This window comes from Typha angustifolia, chromosome 13, assembly GCF_048772165.1.
Source record: "Typha angustifolia cultivar Huaian chromosome 13, ASM4877216v1, whole genome shotgun sequence".
Taxonomy (NCBI): domain Eukaryota; kingdom Viridiplantae; phylum Streptophyta; class Magnoliopsida; order Poales; family Typhaceae; genus Typha; species Typha angustifolia.
In genome coordinates this window covers 194,166-209,311 of record NC_133251.1, presented here as the reverse complement: position 1 = coordinate 209,311, position 15,146 = coordinate 194,166, and the positions used below count along the sequence as shown (strand labels likewise).

Sequence of the window (15,146 nt, the reverse complement as noted above, 5' to 3'; positions counted from 1 at the left end):
AATTATATTTATAGTCTAAGAGAGAGAAATATTAACGATACAATAAAATATATAATCTGGGAGTTATGAATCTTTATAGTTAGTACATTTCTTTCTATATTACCGTCGGATATATCAAAACTGTCTAAATTAGAATTATAAATTTAAAAGGGATATTGAAGTATTTGACACAGGAGATAAGTCCGGGGATGGCCCGGCCATTGTATATAGCAAAGTGCGCCGACACTGTTGGGCAGATTAATAATATGTGTGTAGGGGGGTGTGGTGGGAAAAATGATTAATTTTGATTTATTAGCAATATTTTTGCATCGTCCACCGGTTTATCCTACTGTATTATGCGCCGCTCACGTACGGCAATTATCGGACACGTAACCTTGGTCTTATCGTGAAGCCGTCAGTGTGTCCACCGCCGACGACCTCCACGTATCACGTTCAGCTTGCGTGTCCTCACCTCTTAACTCCTCCGACGAGTCTGAAAAATATATAAACTCAAAATCGATCATTGATAGGCATGCAAGTAGAGCGGAACCGATCAAAGATGAGCCAGCGACAACCCAGTAGGTCTGAAGGTGGTGACCAGAAGCAGAAGCTGCAGGGCGAAGCAATTAAGTATGGGGACGTCTTTAATGTCACAGGTGATCTCGCGGACCAGCCTATAGCACCCAAAGACGCCGCCTTGATGCAATCCGCCGAGAACCTGGTCTTGGGTCAGACCCAAAAGGGCGGGCCCGCCGCCGTCATGCAGTCTGCCGCCACCATCAACGAGCGTGCCGGCGCCGTAGGCCGCGACCAGTACAGTAGCTCTCCGGGTGACGAAGGCGTCTCTGTCACCGAGACTGACCTGCCTGGCCGCCGCGTCATTACAGAATACGTCGCCGGACATGTAATTATGGCTTTGGATTATTACTGTTATTATTATTGCTTCACCCTGGACAATTTTACAATTCAAACCGTGCGTTTTACGCTATTTGCAAATCTATCCATTCCGCGGAATAGTGAACAAATGCAGGATTCGAAATGTAATTCTCCTTTCGTTCCTTGTCATGATTAAGATTGTAGGCCAGTACGTGACGCCGACTCCGGTGACTATGAGGAAACCTGCCGGGGCACTTGAAGGGAGTGCTGTAACTATAGGCGAGGCGCTAGAAGCAGCTGCTCTGTCCGTTGGTGGCAAGCCGGTGGATCAGAGCGACGCGGCGGCGATTCAAGCTGCCGAGATAAGGGCGACAGGTCACAACCTCACTATTCCGGGCGGCATCGCCGCAACGGCTCAGGCGGCGGCGGACGCCAACACCCGCGTCATGCCAGATGATCTCAAGACCAAGATCGCCGACGTACTCTCGGTACTACTATCTCTCTCTCTCTCTCTCTCGCTCTCTGATTTTGATGTCTGAATCAATCATTGTAGAGATAGATCGATTTTAGTTTTGTTCAGATATATTTAGGCGTCGTACGTTTTCGATTCACAGGATGCCACGGCGAAGCTACCGGCGGATAAGGGGGCGACGAAAGAGGACGCGGAGAGGGTGGTAGGAGCGGAGATACGAAACAAACCGGACTTAGCGACTACTCCGGGTGGCGTGGCGGCGTCAGTGACTGCGGCGGCGAGGTTCAACCAAGAACGGCAGTAGTTTGTCCTAGTATAGTACTTTTAGTTGACTCTGTTTAGTTTACGTTCGTTGCTTTGTTCCTATGATACAGCCGATCACTGTTGTTTTGCGTACGTTAGTACTGTAAGTAGCTAATTATATCTGGACGTGTACTACTGGATGCATGTGGCATGCATATATGCCATTATATATTGCCGTACGCACTTGGTTCATTAATTATAAGTAAACTCCAAGTATTTGCCTACAATCCACATGTGACGAGGCTTGAATTATGTTTTAGAGAGTCGTCAGTTAAGACAACATGATCGTCTCAAGTAGGACACACAGTAGGACTGTCATATCAATCACTTCAAGCTCACTTTTTAATGCCATATCCTATATATCTCTAATAGTAGCCACTTGGGAAGAAGGTGCTCCCCACTTCTCTTGGCCTTTTCCTATTCTACTAGGCTCATGGAGCCCCACACTCTGATGAGCAGAGAGCCAGCTGGGGAACTGAGTCGCGTGTAGATTAATTAAGGACCCAACTAATTAGTTTAGCTCTTTGGGTTTCTCCAACGCAGTCAGAAGTATTCGAGGCAGCGACAAAGCTTAAGCTTCGTGACCTTTGGATATGGTAGGCCTTCTACCCTAGATCGGTTAATGGTTAATTTAATTACTTTCACTTTCACTTCTGTGGGTGAAGAGGCCAACATGGTAATGGTAATGATATATAGATATATGATTTTGGGGCGAGTGAATTAATCGTTGTACCAATTAACAACGACCGGGAATCACGGATCTTGTCCCAGAAGGATTTCCTGTGAGAAAATCTCAACGGTCCATTGATTATTTAATTCAGGGTTTTCATTTAGTTTCAGTTGTACATGCATGGATACATACGCTAATCTCCGGTTAGTTTAATTACTGTCTCTAAATTTTATGCGAACTGGTCCTGCCACGTGCAGCCCAATATTCCTTAAGTAACTTATCCACTTCTTCCGTTCTCAGCCGTAGTAGGTAAGTATGTTGTTATTTTTTCCTCCACCTACTTCAATCTATATGTTATCTTAAGTACCAAGATTAAATCTTTTCGTAAGGTTAAAGTTTAGTAGGCCAAAATATACATATATATATATATATATATATATACGTAGCTGAAAATGCCTGTACGTGAATGAAAGCAACGTTGCATCTACTAGGCATGTAGAAAGGGACGGGTTCAATGCCTGCACATGCATTATTGGCTAATTGGGTGGTCTCCAAGTTGCAACTAACTAGTCGTGCAAGAGGATTTTGGCTGCACCCACAACTGAGGAATAAAAATAAATAGGCTTGTTAGGGTTCATGATTAGTTCTTAATTGCATACGTGGCCCTCTAATTAATACATTTTTGTGTCTTTGTATATATTGTTAGAGGGGACCTATTTTGATCATATCCACTACATAGAATCCAAGATAATATCTCTCTCTCTCTCTCTCTCGAGTGTGTGTGTGTGTCTTAAACCTCCTCTTTCTATCGCTTGCTCCGAATCCACCGTCAGTTTGCCATCAATCAAATCACGTCCCTTCATTTATTTACAACGTCCCACCGGCGCGATGCCATGCACGTAATGACGGTAGACTCCACTTCTTTATCGGACGGCAGTCCATCGCGTCAGTATTCAATGCGAACGGTGATCCGCTCCCCGAATAGACTATGAATAATATACAAATTATTCATCCAATTTCCAACTGATTACCAGCTATAAATAAGTAGATCAAAACCACTTCCCGGGATAAGAGAGAAGAGAGAGAATAGAGAGAGCTTAGTGAGAGAAATGTTTGGTGAAGGACTAAACCAGTGCTTCTATCGCCTCAAGCGGCATTCCCGTTCTACCCCTCCGTTAGCGATCTCGAATTCCCGGAATGTCTCCTCCACCGCAGCAACGTCGTCGTCCTCCACCTCAGCCTCCGTCGTGTTCAAGAACTTCAACTCCCTGTACGACCCCGCCGCCTCCGATTCCGAAACCCTAACCCTAACTCTCTCCTCAGGATCCGCCGCCACCGCCTACTCTGCCCTCTCCTCCGCCTCCTCCTCTATCTCTGGCGAGGGAGGATCGTCGCCTACGCCTTCGGATCGGGATCTTTCCACGGCGATCGCCTCGCGCCGCTTCTTCCCGGCGTCCCCCGGCAGATCCAAGTCTATCCTCGACTCCGCCGCCATCGCCGTCGTAGGGAAGGGCGCCGGGGTCGCTGTGTCGACCTACTCGCCAGATCCGTACCGGGACTTCCGGCGATCGATGGAGGAGATGGTGGCGGCGCTGGGGTTGGAGAAGGGGGTCCACTGGGCGCACCTCCATGAGCTCCTGCTCTGCTACCTCTCGCTCAATCAGAAGCAGGACCACAAGTACATCATCGTCGCCTTCGCCCATCTCCTCCTCGGCCTCACATGCGAAGCCGAGGAGGAAGGCGACGCCTAATCATGCGCCGCCACCGGTTAAAATGTGCCGACTGTAGCATTGGCTTGGATTAATGTGTAGTGATTAGTATCGTACGTACATTATACGGGTAAGAATTAAAAATGGATCATATATATTTAATTTGGTTGCTTGCACAATACATACCATGCTTGCATATATATATATATATATATAATAATTAGAGTGGTGAATGAGTTAATAATATTTAGCATGATGGGGGCACTGCGGTCGGGGGCAGGCACCAAATGTGTAACAGTATGCCCCAGGTCATGTCAGGTGAGTGCAGCGAGGACGCAGTACACCTGGTGATGGCGACCGTAGAGAAGAATAGTGGGGTTGCTTGCACTTGTACTACTAAATACTAATATTATTAGCCTTTGCCTTGGCGCGTATCATTGCATATCATATTCTCACAACAATCGATCAATATTAATTGCTGCATGCTAGTGCTCAAAATGAAGTCAAAACTACAGTTTGCTCGCTAATTAAGATTTATGTCCTAAAAATCTAGCTTCTTATCCAGGGTCAATGTTTCCAAGCAATATTACTATTAAGATTTATGTCCTAAATAAAAAAATGATTCTAACATGAATAAAGTCGAAAGTAGAACAAAATATATAATTGCCTCCGAATTCACACTACGACGATGACTAGACGAAGTTGCTTTGACTACTGAACCATGCCCGGATCTTGGAGCGAATTGGATGATCGGACCGAGGGCTGCCCCCTCTTCCCCTCGCTCTCCTTTTCTTAATATGAACCTTGAGTCATCAAAGCCTTGTTCTTTTGTCTTTAGCTCTAAATCTTTTTCCCCTCTAAAATACCATGAAGACTATATCTATGTTACTTCCATGCCACCACTAGGTTGGAGCTTCTAAGTACTTAGTTATATATACAATTTCAATTATTCAATGAAATTAGACGTCAATAATTGTCGGTGCCCATTTGTCGTCGGAAGAAAAGAAAGGTTGAAATAAATCAGAAAATTTCAAAAATAATAAGCATAATAATAAGAAATTCTAAACCCAATAATTAATTAAAACGGAGTAGTGCCCGGACAAGGAACTATTCACATCCCCAATTTAAATGGCACAAACATTGGAGGGAACCCACTCAATACAAGAAATTTAAATTTAAAACCATCACAGAAACGATTCCATTCGCGGAAGCCGTTTCCCGGAACTTATAATCTAATTGCTAACAATCAAGCCCATATACCACGGAGAAAATGGTCCGCCGTATCCCGTACCGTATCCCAGTCACGTTTCTCCTCACTCCGACCAAAGACGTGAACGAAGTATCTTCCCCAAACTCTCAAAACCCCTAACCCCTCGTCTCCCTCCTTCCCTTAATTGGTCGTCTTCTCCGTTCTCCAAAGAGATATTTGCTCGCGATCTCTCTTCTCCTCTCTATTGCTTAGACCCGATCGATAGCTGCTCCAAGAATTTGGACAGTAAATTTCTTCAGAGAGGTAGGCCAGCTTCTTCTCGGTCCATTTATTTTGTTTGATTTCAGCTACATGTTGGATCTAGGTTCTATTTTCTTTCTCGACAATCGAAGCATTGTTTGTTAGATCAAAACCATAGGGATCATTGTGCTTCCATTATTCCCATTATTCTGTTAAATGGAAACTAGTTATTTGTTGGGTGCCATTTTTGTCTGATTTTAGGTGTTCTATGTCGGAAAAGATTCTAAAAGAGGTGGCTTGACTAAAGTTCTCATTGTAATTGGGATTCTGGGATGTCTTCGTCGGAGGGAGGGGACGAGGCAAGAGACTGTGAATTAAAGGAGGATGATATGGATAAATCGACTCGGAGCAAGCAAAATACTGCTTCCGGAGCTTTGCAGAATGGGAGCAGATCGACTGCAAGGAAAAGGATGAGGAAGGATTGGCGAGCAATTGCCAATGAAAGTGGAACTGCACGAAGGAGACTTTTGAGATCAGATGTTGCAAAGTTAAGGGCGGAGATGGAAGCTGTTAAGAGAAGAGTAACGCACGAGGGTGGTAATGAACGTCAACAGGACCGGACTAGCTTTGACCTCAGTGAGTGGAATGACTTGGATTGGATAAAATGTGGGGATGACGTTGAAGTTGCCAAAAAGAAAGTCCTTAAGCCCAATGTTGTCGAGCAAAAGGATATGGCACTTGTTCATGTGAAAGAAGTTATGGAAGTGCCTCTGCGATCTGCAATCAGCAAACATGATGAAGCCGAGGTTGTAATATACCAGGAGGCTGAGGCTGACAAGAAGTTTGTGATGTTGATGACAGAATCTTATAACGATGAGAAGAAAGATGTGGAAGATGCTGATAACATGATAGAGGATCTTGATATGATGGAATTTGCAAAAGGGACATACTCCGTAAGCAAAGATACCGAAGAGTACTATACTAGGAAAGGAAAAGACAAAAGAGAGCATTCTTTTGAAGTTCACCAGAATGGAAGCATCTGCATGGCTGTTGGGAGTAACATGACTACGCAGATTAATGTTGGAGCTGAGATCATATCTGATATGAGGGCACAAGTGACCTTGGATGTATATGGGAAAATGGGACAGCTTGAAGGAGTCAATGACAAGGTGGAACCAAGAAATGAAATGATCACAAACAACTCTAGTTGCAAAATCTATCAAGCAGTAGAATGTGAGACTATAGTTGAGCAGGGGAATAAAGGGTTGGATAGGAGGAGAGAGCAAGATGTTGACATTAACGATAAGAAGGCTGAAGCACACACTGACATAGTTACAGAGGAAGCGGCGGGAAATGCTGGGACCGATAAGAAGAGAAGTCCAGTGGAGACTACTGCTAGTTCTGATTGGCAAGAAGGGAGAATGACAACTACTCCAAGTAGTGCCATAAAACAGACGGAATGTGAGAACAATCTTAAACTTGAGGGGAACAAGGACAGAAGGTCGGATATCTCCAAACATATGAATGAGGTTGATACTCTTGGGAATGATATGAAGGAATCAGCTTCTTCTGGAGATAATAATAAAAGGAAGGGCTCTATCACCAGCAAAAGGAACGCCAAGCTGAGGATAGAATGTGAGGGAGGGGCTAGAGTTGAAAGGAGAATAACAAGGTCAGCTGTTGCCAAACAAAGGGAAAATACTGAACATGGTAAGCAGAATGTTACAGAAGAGGCTGAAAGTGATGCTAAGGAAAGTAGACTAGATGCTGCTAATGGCGAAATAGGAGAAAAGGCTGGTTCTGTTGAGAGCAAAATAAGGGGATCAAGTGAGCCGGCTTCAGATACTGAATCCTCCAGAAAGAAAATCGGAAGATCATTTAATTGCCAGCAATCACAGGTGGAGGAATGCACTGGAAAGAAGCTTCCTTTTTGCGCTTTAAGAGATCAGAGAGTTACTTCCATTGGAAAGACTTTTCCGGATGAGAAGTTCATGGGATTAGAAAATAAGAAACATATCAGATCAATTGCCAAAACTGGTTTAGTAACACGGTCAAGTGAAAGAACGTGTATGATGTCAGAAGAAAATGAACCCTGTTCAATGGATGCTGAAAAGCAGGAAGTTGGCACTTCACATCGGAGAATTCTTCGACGGCACGGCAAAAGAGGTTTCTTTATGGTTTTAACAAATAAAAACAAGGTGGGGAGTCCTGAGAAAGCTTGTATGGTAGGAAAGGATGAAGCAAAAAGACAATACTTACGACAACAAATTGGAGCTCAAACTGTAGGGAAGCAGTATCCAATTTCTGCGAACAGAAAAGATCTTGTGAAATCTCATAAGGTTAAAATGGAATCTAAATCTTTATCTCAACAACTGGAACCATTGAATTTGATATCTTCAAATGGCAAGGGTGAGTTACAAAGGACTTCCAGCCTGGAAGCTCCTAGTCTGAGCAAGCAGAAAAATGCAGCAAGTAAGGAGCAGAGTATGGCTAGACAGAAAGTCAAGAATCAGATCAAAGATATGCTTGTAAATGCTGGTTGGAAAATTGATTTAAGGCCCAGGAATGGCAGAAACTATGAAGATTCTGTCTATATATCTCCTCAGGGATCAGGATATTGGTCAATAACAAAGGCCTATGATGTGTTTCAAAGCCAAAATAATTTTGCTCATGAGGAAAAAGGGAAGAGGACATCTAAAAGTTCATCCATGACGTCTAAGGGGAATCAGTACAGTATCAGAGGGACAGATGCTGCAACTTTTCCTATACCGGATGAGCTCCTCAGTATACTGAAGAGAACCATTGTTAATAAGAGGAGTGATAAGGGGCTTAAAAGGATTAAAAACAGAAGTAATAGCAAAAACTCCAAGAATATACACAACACAAAGTACCCAAAACCTAAAAAGTCTAAGAATGATTCTGAGGACATTAAGGGTAAAATAAAGGAAAACAGCAACCAGTATTTAAATTCAAAGAGCCCAGGTCTAGGGAGACATAAGAAAAGGCAAGGAGGATGCACTTTGTTGGTTCGCCAATCAAACCAGACTGGGACCAGCACTGATAGTTATGCTCCTTATATTTGGAAGCGCACCATCCTTTCCTGGATAATAGATTTGGAGATTGCACCTGCAAATACTAAAGCAAAATATATGGACCAAAACCATACAAAATCACTGCTGGAGGGACTAATCACAAGGGATGGCATCAGCTGCAGTTGCTGTAGCAAGATCCTCTCACTATCGGAATTTGAGATCCATGCTGGTAGTAAATTGTGTCAACCATACCAAAATATATTTGTAGAGGAGGCAGGAGTTTACCTTTCTCAGTGCCTCTTAAAGGCATGGGAAAAGCAGAATGGTTCTGAATTTCAAGGTTTCTACTTTGTAAACATTGATTGTGATGACCCAAATGATGATACTTGCGGCATATGTGGAGATGGTGGTGACTTGGTCTGCTGTGATAATTGCCCTTCAACGTTCCACATGAATTGCTTAGGCATTCAGGTATGTAGAAATAGTGACTTGTTTTATGTGTCTTGCAACTTGCAGTTTCTCTTCAAGTAGAGGGATTTTTGTCTTTGATATTTTTTCATCATATTGCAAACCTTCAGCAGTACATGTACATTCTTATTATTAGCTTATAGTCTTCTACTTGATTGCCTGAACCACATAAGAGATATTGATCATAGTCGATTGGAAATGGCAAATAACAGGGAATTGGAGAGAAGCTCAGTTTCTCTTGAGAAAGAAGATCTTACTGAACTTTTTCTGCATCTACTTTCCTTCCGGATGACTTTGCAATGCCTAAATAGTTAGCTATTGCTTCCACTTCATTATATTTTTAATATGCAGATGCTTCCTCCTGGCGACTGGCATTGTATAAACTGTTTGTGTAGATTTTGTGGGGTATTTTCTGGCTGTGATGCTGAAGAACCACTATTTGCTTGCTCCCAATGTGAGGGAAAATGTATGTAAATTGCTTATCATTAACTTAATTTTGATCTACAGTGAAGTTTCATCATGCTGACTTTGTGAAAGTTCCTGAGAACCTCTAACTCTTATTTTGTAGTCCACCAGACCTGTGTTCCTGAGCTGGATCTTTTATCTGTCAGTTTCAATCATTCAGGCATTTCATTCTGTGGGCAGAGTTGCAGAAAGGTATAAATAAGTTTGTTTGATTTGAGGAACCGTCGCCTAGTTTCTGACTTTAATATGCTTGTGCTGTACCGCAAAGTAGAACTGTTGACATTTTTCTTAGACAATACAAGATTTGTATAAGTAACCTATTACTCTTTTCTAAGTAAAGAACACGAACAATCAGGTCTTTGTCAAAAGACCTCTATTATGGGATTTGCTTAAATGGCGTTCCTGTTATCATCTTCTTCCCTGTAGAAGTTTCTGAACTTCACTTAACAGGAGGAACTCAATAAGACAATTTAATGATTTTATCAATTATTGAAATTAATAAATAGTAGTTTCATTAGATGTTACCTCCTATATTAACTTTTTAGGTATTAACAATAAATAATTCTTAAGGAATATCTACGTGGAATGGCTATTGTCTATTCCTTTCTCAGCATTCGAAAGACTCTGAACTTTTAACTGATGTGGCTATTCTATATCGAGTTATCACTTCTGAAAGAAAATTTCATCACGAACATGCCTAAATTATGTGACTACTAAATTATTTTATTATGTACAAAATATGATTAGGCAAACTTTGATGATGCAGAAAATATTTTGCTTGGCATAGATAAATCTGCTTTTGTGGAAATTTGGAACCAATTTCTGTTTTCTCACTATAAGGGAATTAGCTGAATAATTTTGATCATTGCCTTATAAAATTAAAACTAATATTCTTGTTATGTCTCTAGCTCTTTGAGAGATTGCAAAGTCTTCTTGGCATAAAAAATGACCTGGAAGCAGGATTTTCATGGAGACTTGTTCAGCGATTTGATGAGGATTCACCAAAAACAATATTTGGGCCAGATCAAAGAGCTGAATGCAACCCCAAGATTGCAATGGCACTTGCAATCATGGATGAATGTTTTCTGCCCATTGTTGACCAAAGGAGTGGCATAAACCTGATACATAATGTTGTCTATAACTGTGGGTGGGTATCAGTTACACACTGATTGTTGAATCATCATTTCTTTTTCACAGAGTCAATTTTATTTGTTGTACATCATTCTAAAGGATATCTCGGTAGATGGTTATTATGACATTATCTCAACCTTTTCCTTTTATATTATTTGAAATTACTAATTCCTTTTGATACATAAGGATATTTTCTTTATGTTGTGTCTCCTTTTTGTAGTCCTTATTCATTCAATTCCCTGGCAGATTTAGCACATACGTATTTGAATAGTTAAACTCAACATTGCAATATTTGTAAGCTAAACCATATGCTTCTATTTTGGGTAAATAGTATGAAATGGGAATATCTTCTATCTTCTGAAAACCAAAATTGTAGACATTGTGATCTTATTATCTTAATCATCATACTTTTTTCTAATTCTATTCTTATTCTCCTTGAGAGCTGCTCTCTAGAATTCACTCTATGTCTGAGGCCATTAGACTTTGATTGTTCTTGTAATCATTTAATAATCCATCTACTTTGACAGATCAAACTTTTCCCGGCTCAACTTTCGTGGCTTTTATACTTTCATTTTGGAGCAAGGTGATGAAGTTATCTCTGCAGCATCCCTTAGGTAAGGGTAAATTGCTGTCTTGTGCAATTGAGTGCTTTTGCAATATGATGTGCGTGTCTGCATGAAGGTCTGTGGATATAGGCATGTGCATGCATCTAACTGCTGTCCTTGCAATGAGCCTGTTGGTTTTGTTCTCATGGTTGTCTAATGGTTGTCTATGCATGTGTATAATGCATATATGTTGCCTTGGTGTGTGCACGATGTGTGTTCTGCATGTCATGAATGTTGATAGTGACATATCCAAAAGCCAAGAGACAGATACAATTTATTTAATGGAGAATAATGGAATGAGTTGGCTACATCCTGAATTACTCCTATTTATTAAGGTAAGTGTAAGCCATTTTGGTCAAGCAACATCTAGATAAAATTGACTTGGTGACTAAATGTGCGGAAACTACTATATCAACAAGGAAATGCTTTTTAGCATCGAAACTCGAAAGCATACTATCCTAGAGATAGCCTTTACTACTTCTTGTAAGTTTCTTGGAGATAAATTTGTTCAGACTTGTCTCCATATGTAGTTATGAATAAATTTGTTCAGACTTGTCTCCACATGTAGTTATGAAGCAACATGTGTCAACAAAGAATTTGTGTCCTAGGAAAGTTTCTTATGGCCTCTTTCTCAATTTATCTTAAGGATACCATAAGGATACTCTCTTGGTCTTTTGAAAGTTCTGTGGAGATAATAGCTACTTTTGTTGCACTATCTAAAGATGTCTGACATTATTTGGTTCTCTTAATTATTAGAACTAAATATTCTTAGTGCCGAATTTTAGTTATCTATCTTGTTGAAACAGAATTCACGGACCCAGGGTAGCAGAGATGCCTTTCATTGGGACACGGAGTATGTATAGGCGCCAAGGGATGTGCCGCCGGCTTCTTCATGCAATTGAAATGGTACTTTTCTTGGACATCAGATCTTCTGAGAATACTTGTTGCTGTTGTTAGAGTTCTTTCTATTAAGTATAGTATAACTGTAGTCTGTGTTCGTGTGCGTGTGTGTCAGTGCAGCTGCAAGTTTCTCTTCTTATTTTTAATGTACCACAGATGTTGTATGTAATAAATGAAAACTGCTTGCTCTCTTTGCCTCTAAAAGCTCAGATCATACAGTTTGCGATTTTCAGATCAATAAGTCTAGTCTATAACCTTTGTTAGGCAGTTTCAAATTTAGATTTTCAAGCTACCCTGGTGGTAATTATTGACCTTCTTTCTGCCCAAGCAACAATGTCTGCTTTTGCTAACTAGAATTATAACAACACTTGGTTCCATCACTTTTTCTTCATGAAAGCAAAAACACGGTTATTATAAAAGTAGTGATAAGACTTGCATGTGGAAATCTGTGAAAAGAAAGATAAGCTCATAACACTTACAGAGGACTTATTCCCCTAGCTCTAGGTGTTCAATCTGTATAAAAACTGATAGATTGAATAGACCTAAGCAATCTAGTAAACTAAATGCTGTCCAGCATGTAAAGTGGCCCTTTTGGAGTAATAGATGAATTAGATCTTTTCACTTATTCTGGGTAAACTTGCCAAGAACCTGGCTTAGTTATATTATATCTTCTGATTCTTGATACTAGTTTAACTTAGTGGATATATTCATGATATGGATGTAAATTCTGATCTATTATTTCAGGTAAATTATATTATTACAAGTTCTTGGATGATTCAAAATATTGCCTTACAGTTCTTTCATTAATTTGCCCTCCTTTTCACTGTCATGTTTACAGTTCCTTTCTTAATTTCAGATGCTCTGCTCTCTTGATGTCGAGAAATTAATTATTCCTGCTATTTCTGAACTACTGAGCACCTGGATTAATATCTTTGGGTTCAGACCTCTAGAGGGTTCAGAGAAACAAGAAATTAGGTTTATCAGTATGTTGGTCTTTCCTGGTACTGGTCTTTTACAGAAGGTATTATCAAAGAAGGATTCAGCTGAAAAGAGTGGAACATCTGAAAGAGGTCACCAATGTTATGCACTAGTCATACTGCCATTTTTTTATTGTCATTGTCACTTGATTCATATTACTGTTTTTACAGCTGACAATGTTCTACCTGAAAGTGAGCATCATATCACACCTGATGTGGCAAATAAAACTTCCATTTCTTTTGCTGGGGATGAGCCCCAGGCTTCTAATGAAGTTGTTGGCGAATGTAAAGGTGATGCTATAGACACAGGTCCTTTGGATTGCTTGAACTCTGGTAATGTTATCTCGCATGAATCTTCCAATGCTTCTTATGCATCTAAGTTTCAAGTTCCAGAAAACAAATCCTCAAATAGTATTGCTAGTGAAGGCTCAGTACTGCTCGCTGAGACATTTTTTAGAGACAACAATGTTCGAGCTAGTAAATCTCACGACGGTTCCTCTGAACATGAATCTAATTTGGTACCTGTGGAGGCCATGCAAATCAGCAAAGCCAGAATTGGTGATGCTGGTGACGAAAGGGAAGTTCTTGTTGTTAATGATGCTTCAAGACAACAAATTTATGTATGCAATTCAGTGGATGTTGTTGCTTCTACCTTGCAAGATTCTGGTGCAGAAAGTTCACCAAGCCACCTCTTGGATGAAAGAACTGTCGTCTCAGCTCCCTGAAACTCAATTACCATCTTCAGATGCTATTAATTCTTATTTTGGAAGAATCAGGTTTGTTTATTCTACGTAGTCAATTTCTAGTAAGTTCATGAACTTGTTTTGTTGTCTATTAACCTAATAACTCCTAGAGGGTCACAGCCAAGCTGATAGCTTGTCCCTTTTGCTTTTCTTCTAAGAATTCATATCGAGTAGTTGCTCCTCCATGTTACTTGAATGCGCTTTGCACTTTCCTTTGTCAAAGTTTTTATAATAATTTATTTACATACCTATCCAATTTTCAAATAATAATATATGTAATCATTCATTTCCAAATATTCTGATTGTCTTTTGAGGGACTGTTCTTTTTATAGTTCCGCACTTCTGCTTTAACTGCTATTTCAGTACTTACTGTTAATAACTTCATTTATGTTGACTGCCATGGGATTTCTGAATTGATTATTCTGTGTTTTCTTTGGTTATAATCTGATCTACATTTCACTTAGATCTTTGATTCATAATATAATCTCTAATAGTTGGAACATTATGAATTGTCATTTGGTTGCTCTGACTGGTCATATCTCTGCACAGGGCAACCTCACTAATCAAGAGTGACCTGAAAATGCTGGAATGAGACCACAACACTTCGGGATGTAGACCATGCTACAGCCAGCAGCAGAGACCTCTATCCTAACACATTGTGGTCATAAATGGCAGGGACACTTTTTTCTCCATGATCTGATGAATAACATCCCTTTGTGAGATGGTGGGCCCATTTTGGTGCGAAACTAGGACATGGTTGAGAGATGGGATTAGGTAAAAGGCAGGAAAGGAACAACAAAATTAATGGTTTTCAAGCAGTCTTTTCCTTTCCTTTATCAATCAGACCAGTGGGCTTGAAGTTTAGATTACGTCTCCAAAGATCCTGGTGCTACCACTGATCTACTGTACAGATAGATTACTAGTGTAAAGTGAAGCCAGTCTGACATACAGCTAACTCTGGAGTATACGCAAGTATAGACCTGCTAATGTTTAGATACATAGCCTTCTAGATTAACTCTCGTGAAGAACCACTTTGATGTAATTGTTTGTATCCCATTTAGAAAATTACTTGGATTCACTTTTTCCTAACGCAAAGTCGGCCAAATCCCTGTATCTATTTGAACATCCAAATTTCGAGGATTGAGTTTATCTGATTTTTCTCTTTTTGCAGCTTGACCATCAATTGCCTTCATTGGATATTCCTGTTGCTTTCCATTGCATTAATAACCATTAAGTATTTGCTGATCTTTATTGCTAATAAAGTTGTATGTATTTTGTCTTGTTCATTCATGACTTATTAGAGGTCGAGAGAAATACTTTTTAAAGCTTGTCCAGTAATTGCTGATATATTGTTGATCAACTTCTA

The 15,146-nt window shown here is 40.4% G+C and overlaps 3 protein-coding genes across 3 annotated transcripts; all 3 read left to right on the top strand.

Annotated features, from left to right (window-relative positions):
* The first annotated feature begins 538 nt into the window (after nt 1–538).
* Nucleotides 539–1,631, top strand: LOC140774608 (late embryogenesis abundant protein D-34-like). Its single transcript, XM_073117673.1, has 3 exons — nt 539–883; nt 1,053–1,343; nt 1,470–1,631. Exons 1-3 carry the CDS (start codon nt 539–541, stop codon nt 1,629–1,631), a joined length of 798 nt encoding a protein of 265 aa, XP_072973774.1.
* Nucleotides 1,632–3,344: 1,713 nt separating this feature from the next.
* Nucleotides 3,345–4,324, top strand: LOC140774603 (uncharacterized). Its single transcript, XM_073117666.1, has one exon. The coding sequence runs from the start codon at nt 3,410–3,412 to the stop codon at nt 4,049–4,051; it is 642 nt and encodes a 213-aa protein (XP_072973767.1). The 5' UTR covers nt 3,345–3,409; the 3' UTR covers nt 4,052–4,324.
* Nucleotides 4,325–5,292: 968 nt separating this feature from the next.
* LOC140774698 (uncharacterized) lies at nt 5,293–14,956 on the top strand. The gene is made up of 10 exons (XM_073117784.1): nt 5,293–5,522; nt 5,721–8,962; nt 9,311–9,425; nt 9,528–9,616; nt 10,333–10,571; nt 11,083–11,169; nt 11,967–12,066; nt 12,917–13,130; nt 13,209–13,813; nt 14,330–14,956. Exons 2-9 carry the CDS (start codon nt 5,792–5,794, stop codon nt 13,760–13,762), a joined length of 4,569 nt encoding a protein of 1,522 aa, XP_072973885.1. The 5' UTR covers nt 5,293–5,522; nt 5,721–5,791; the 3' UTR covers nt 13,763–13,813; nt 14,330–14,956.
* The last annotated feature ends 190 nt before the right edge of the window (nt 14,957–15,146 follow it).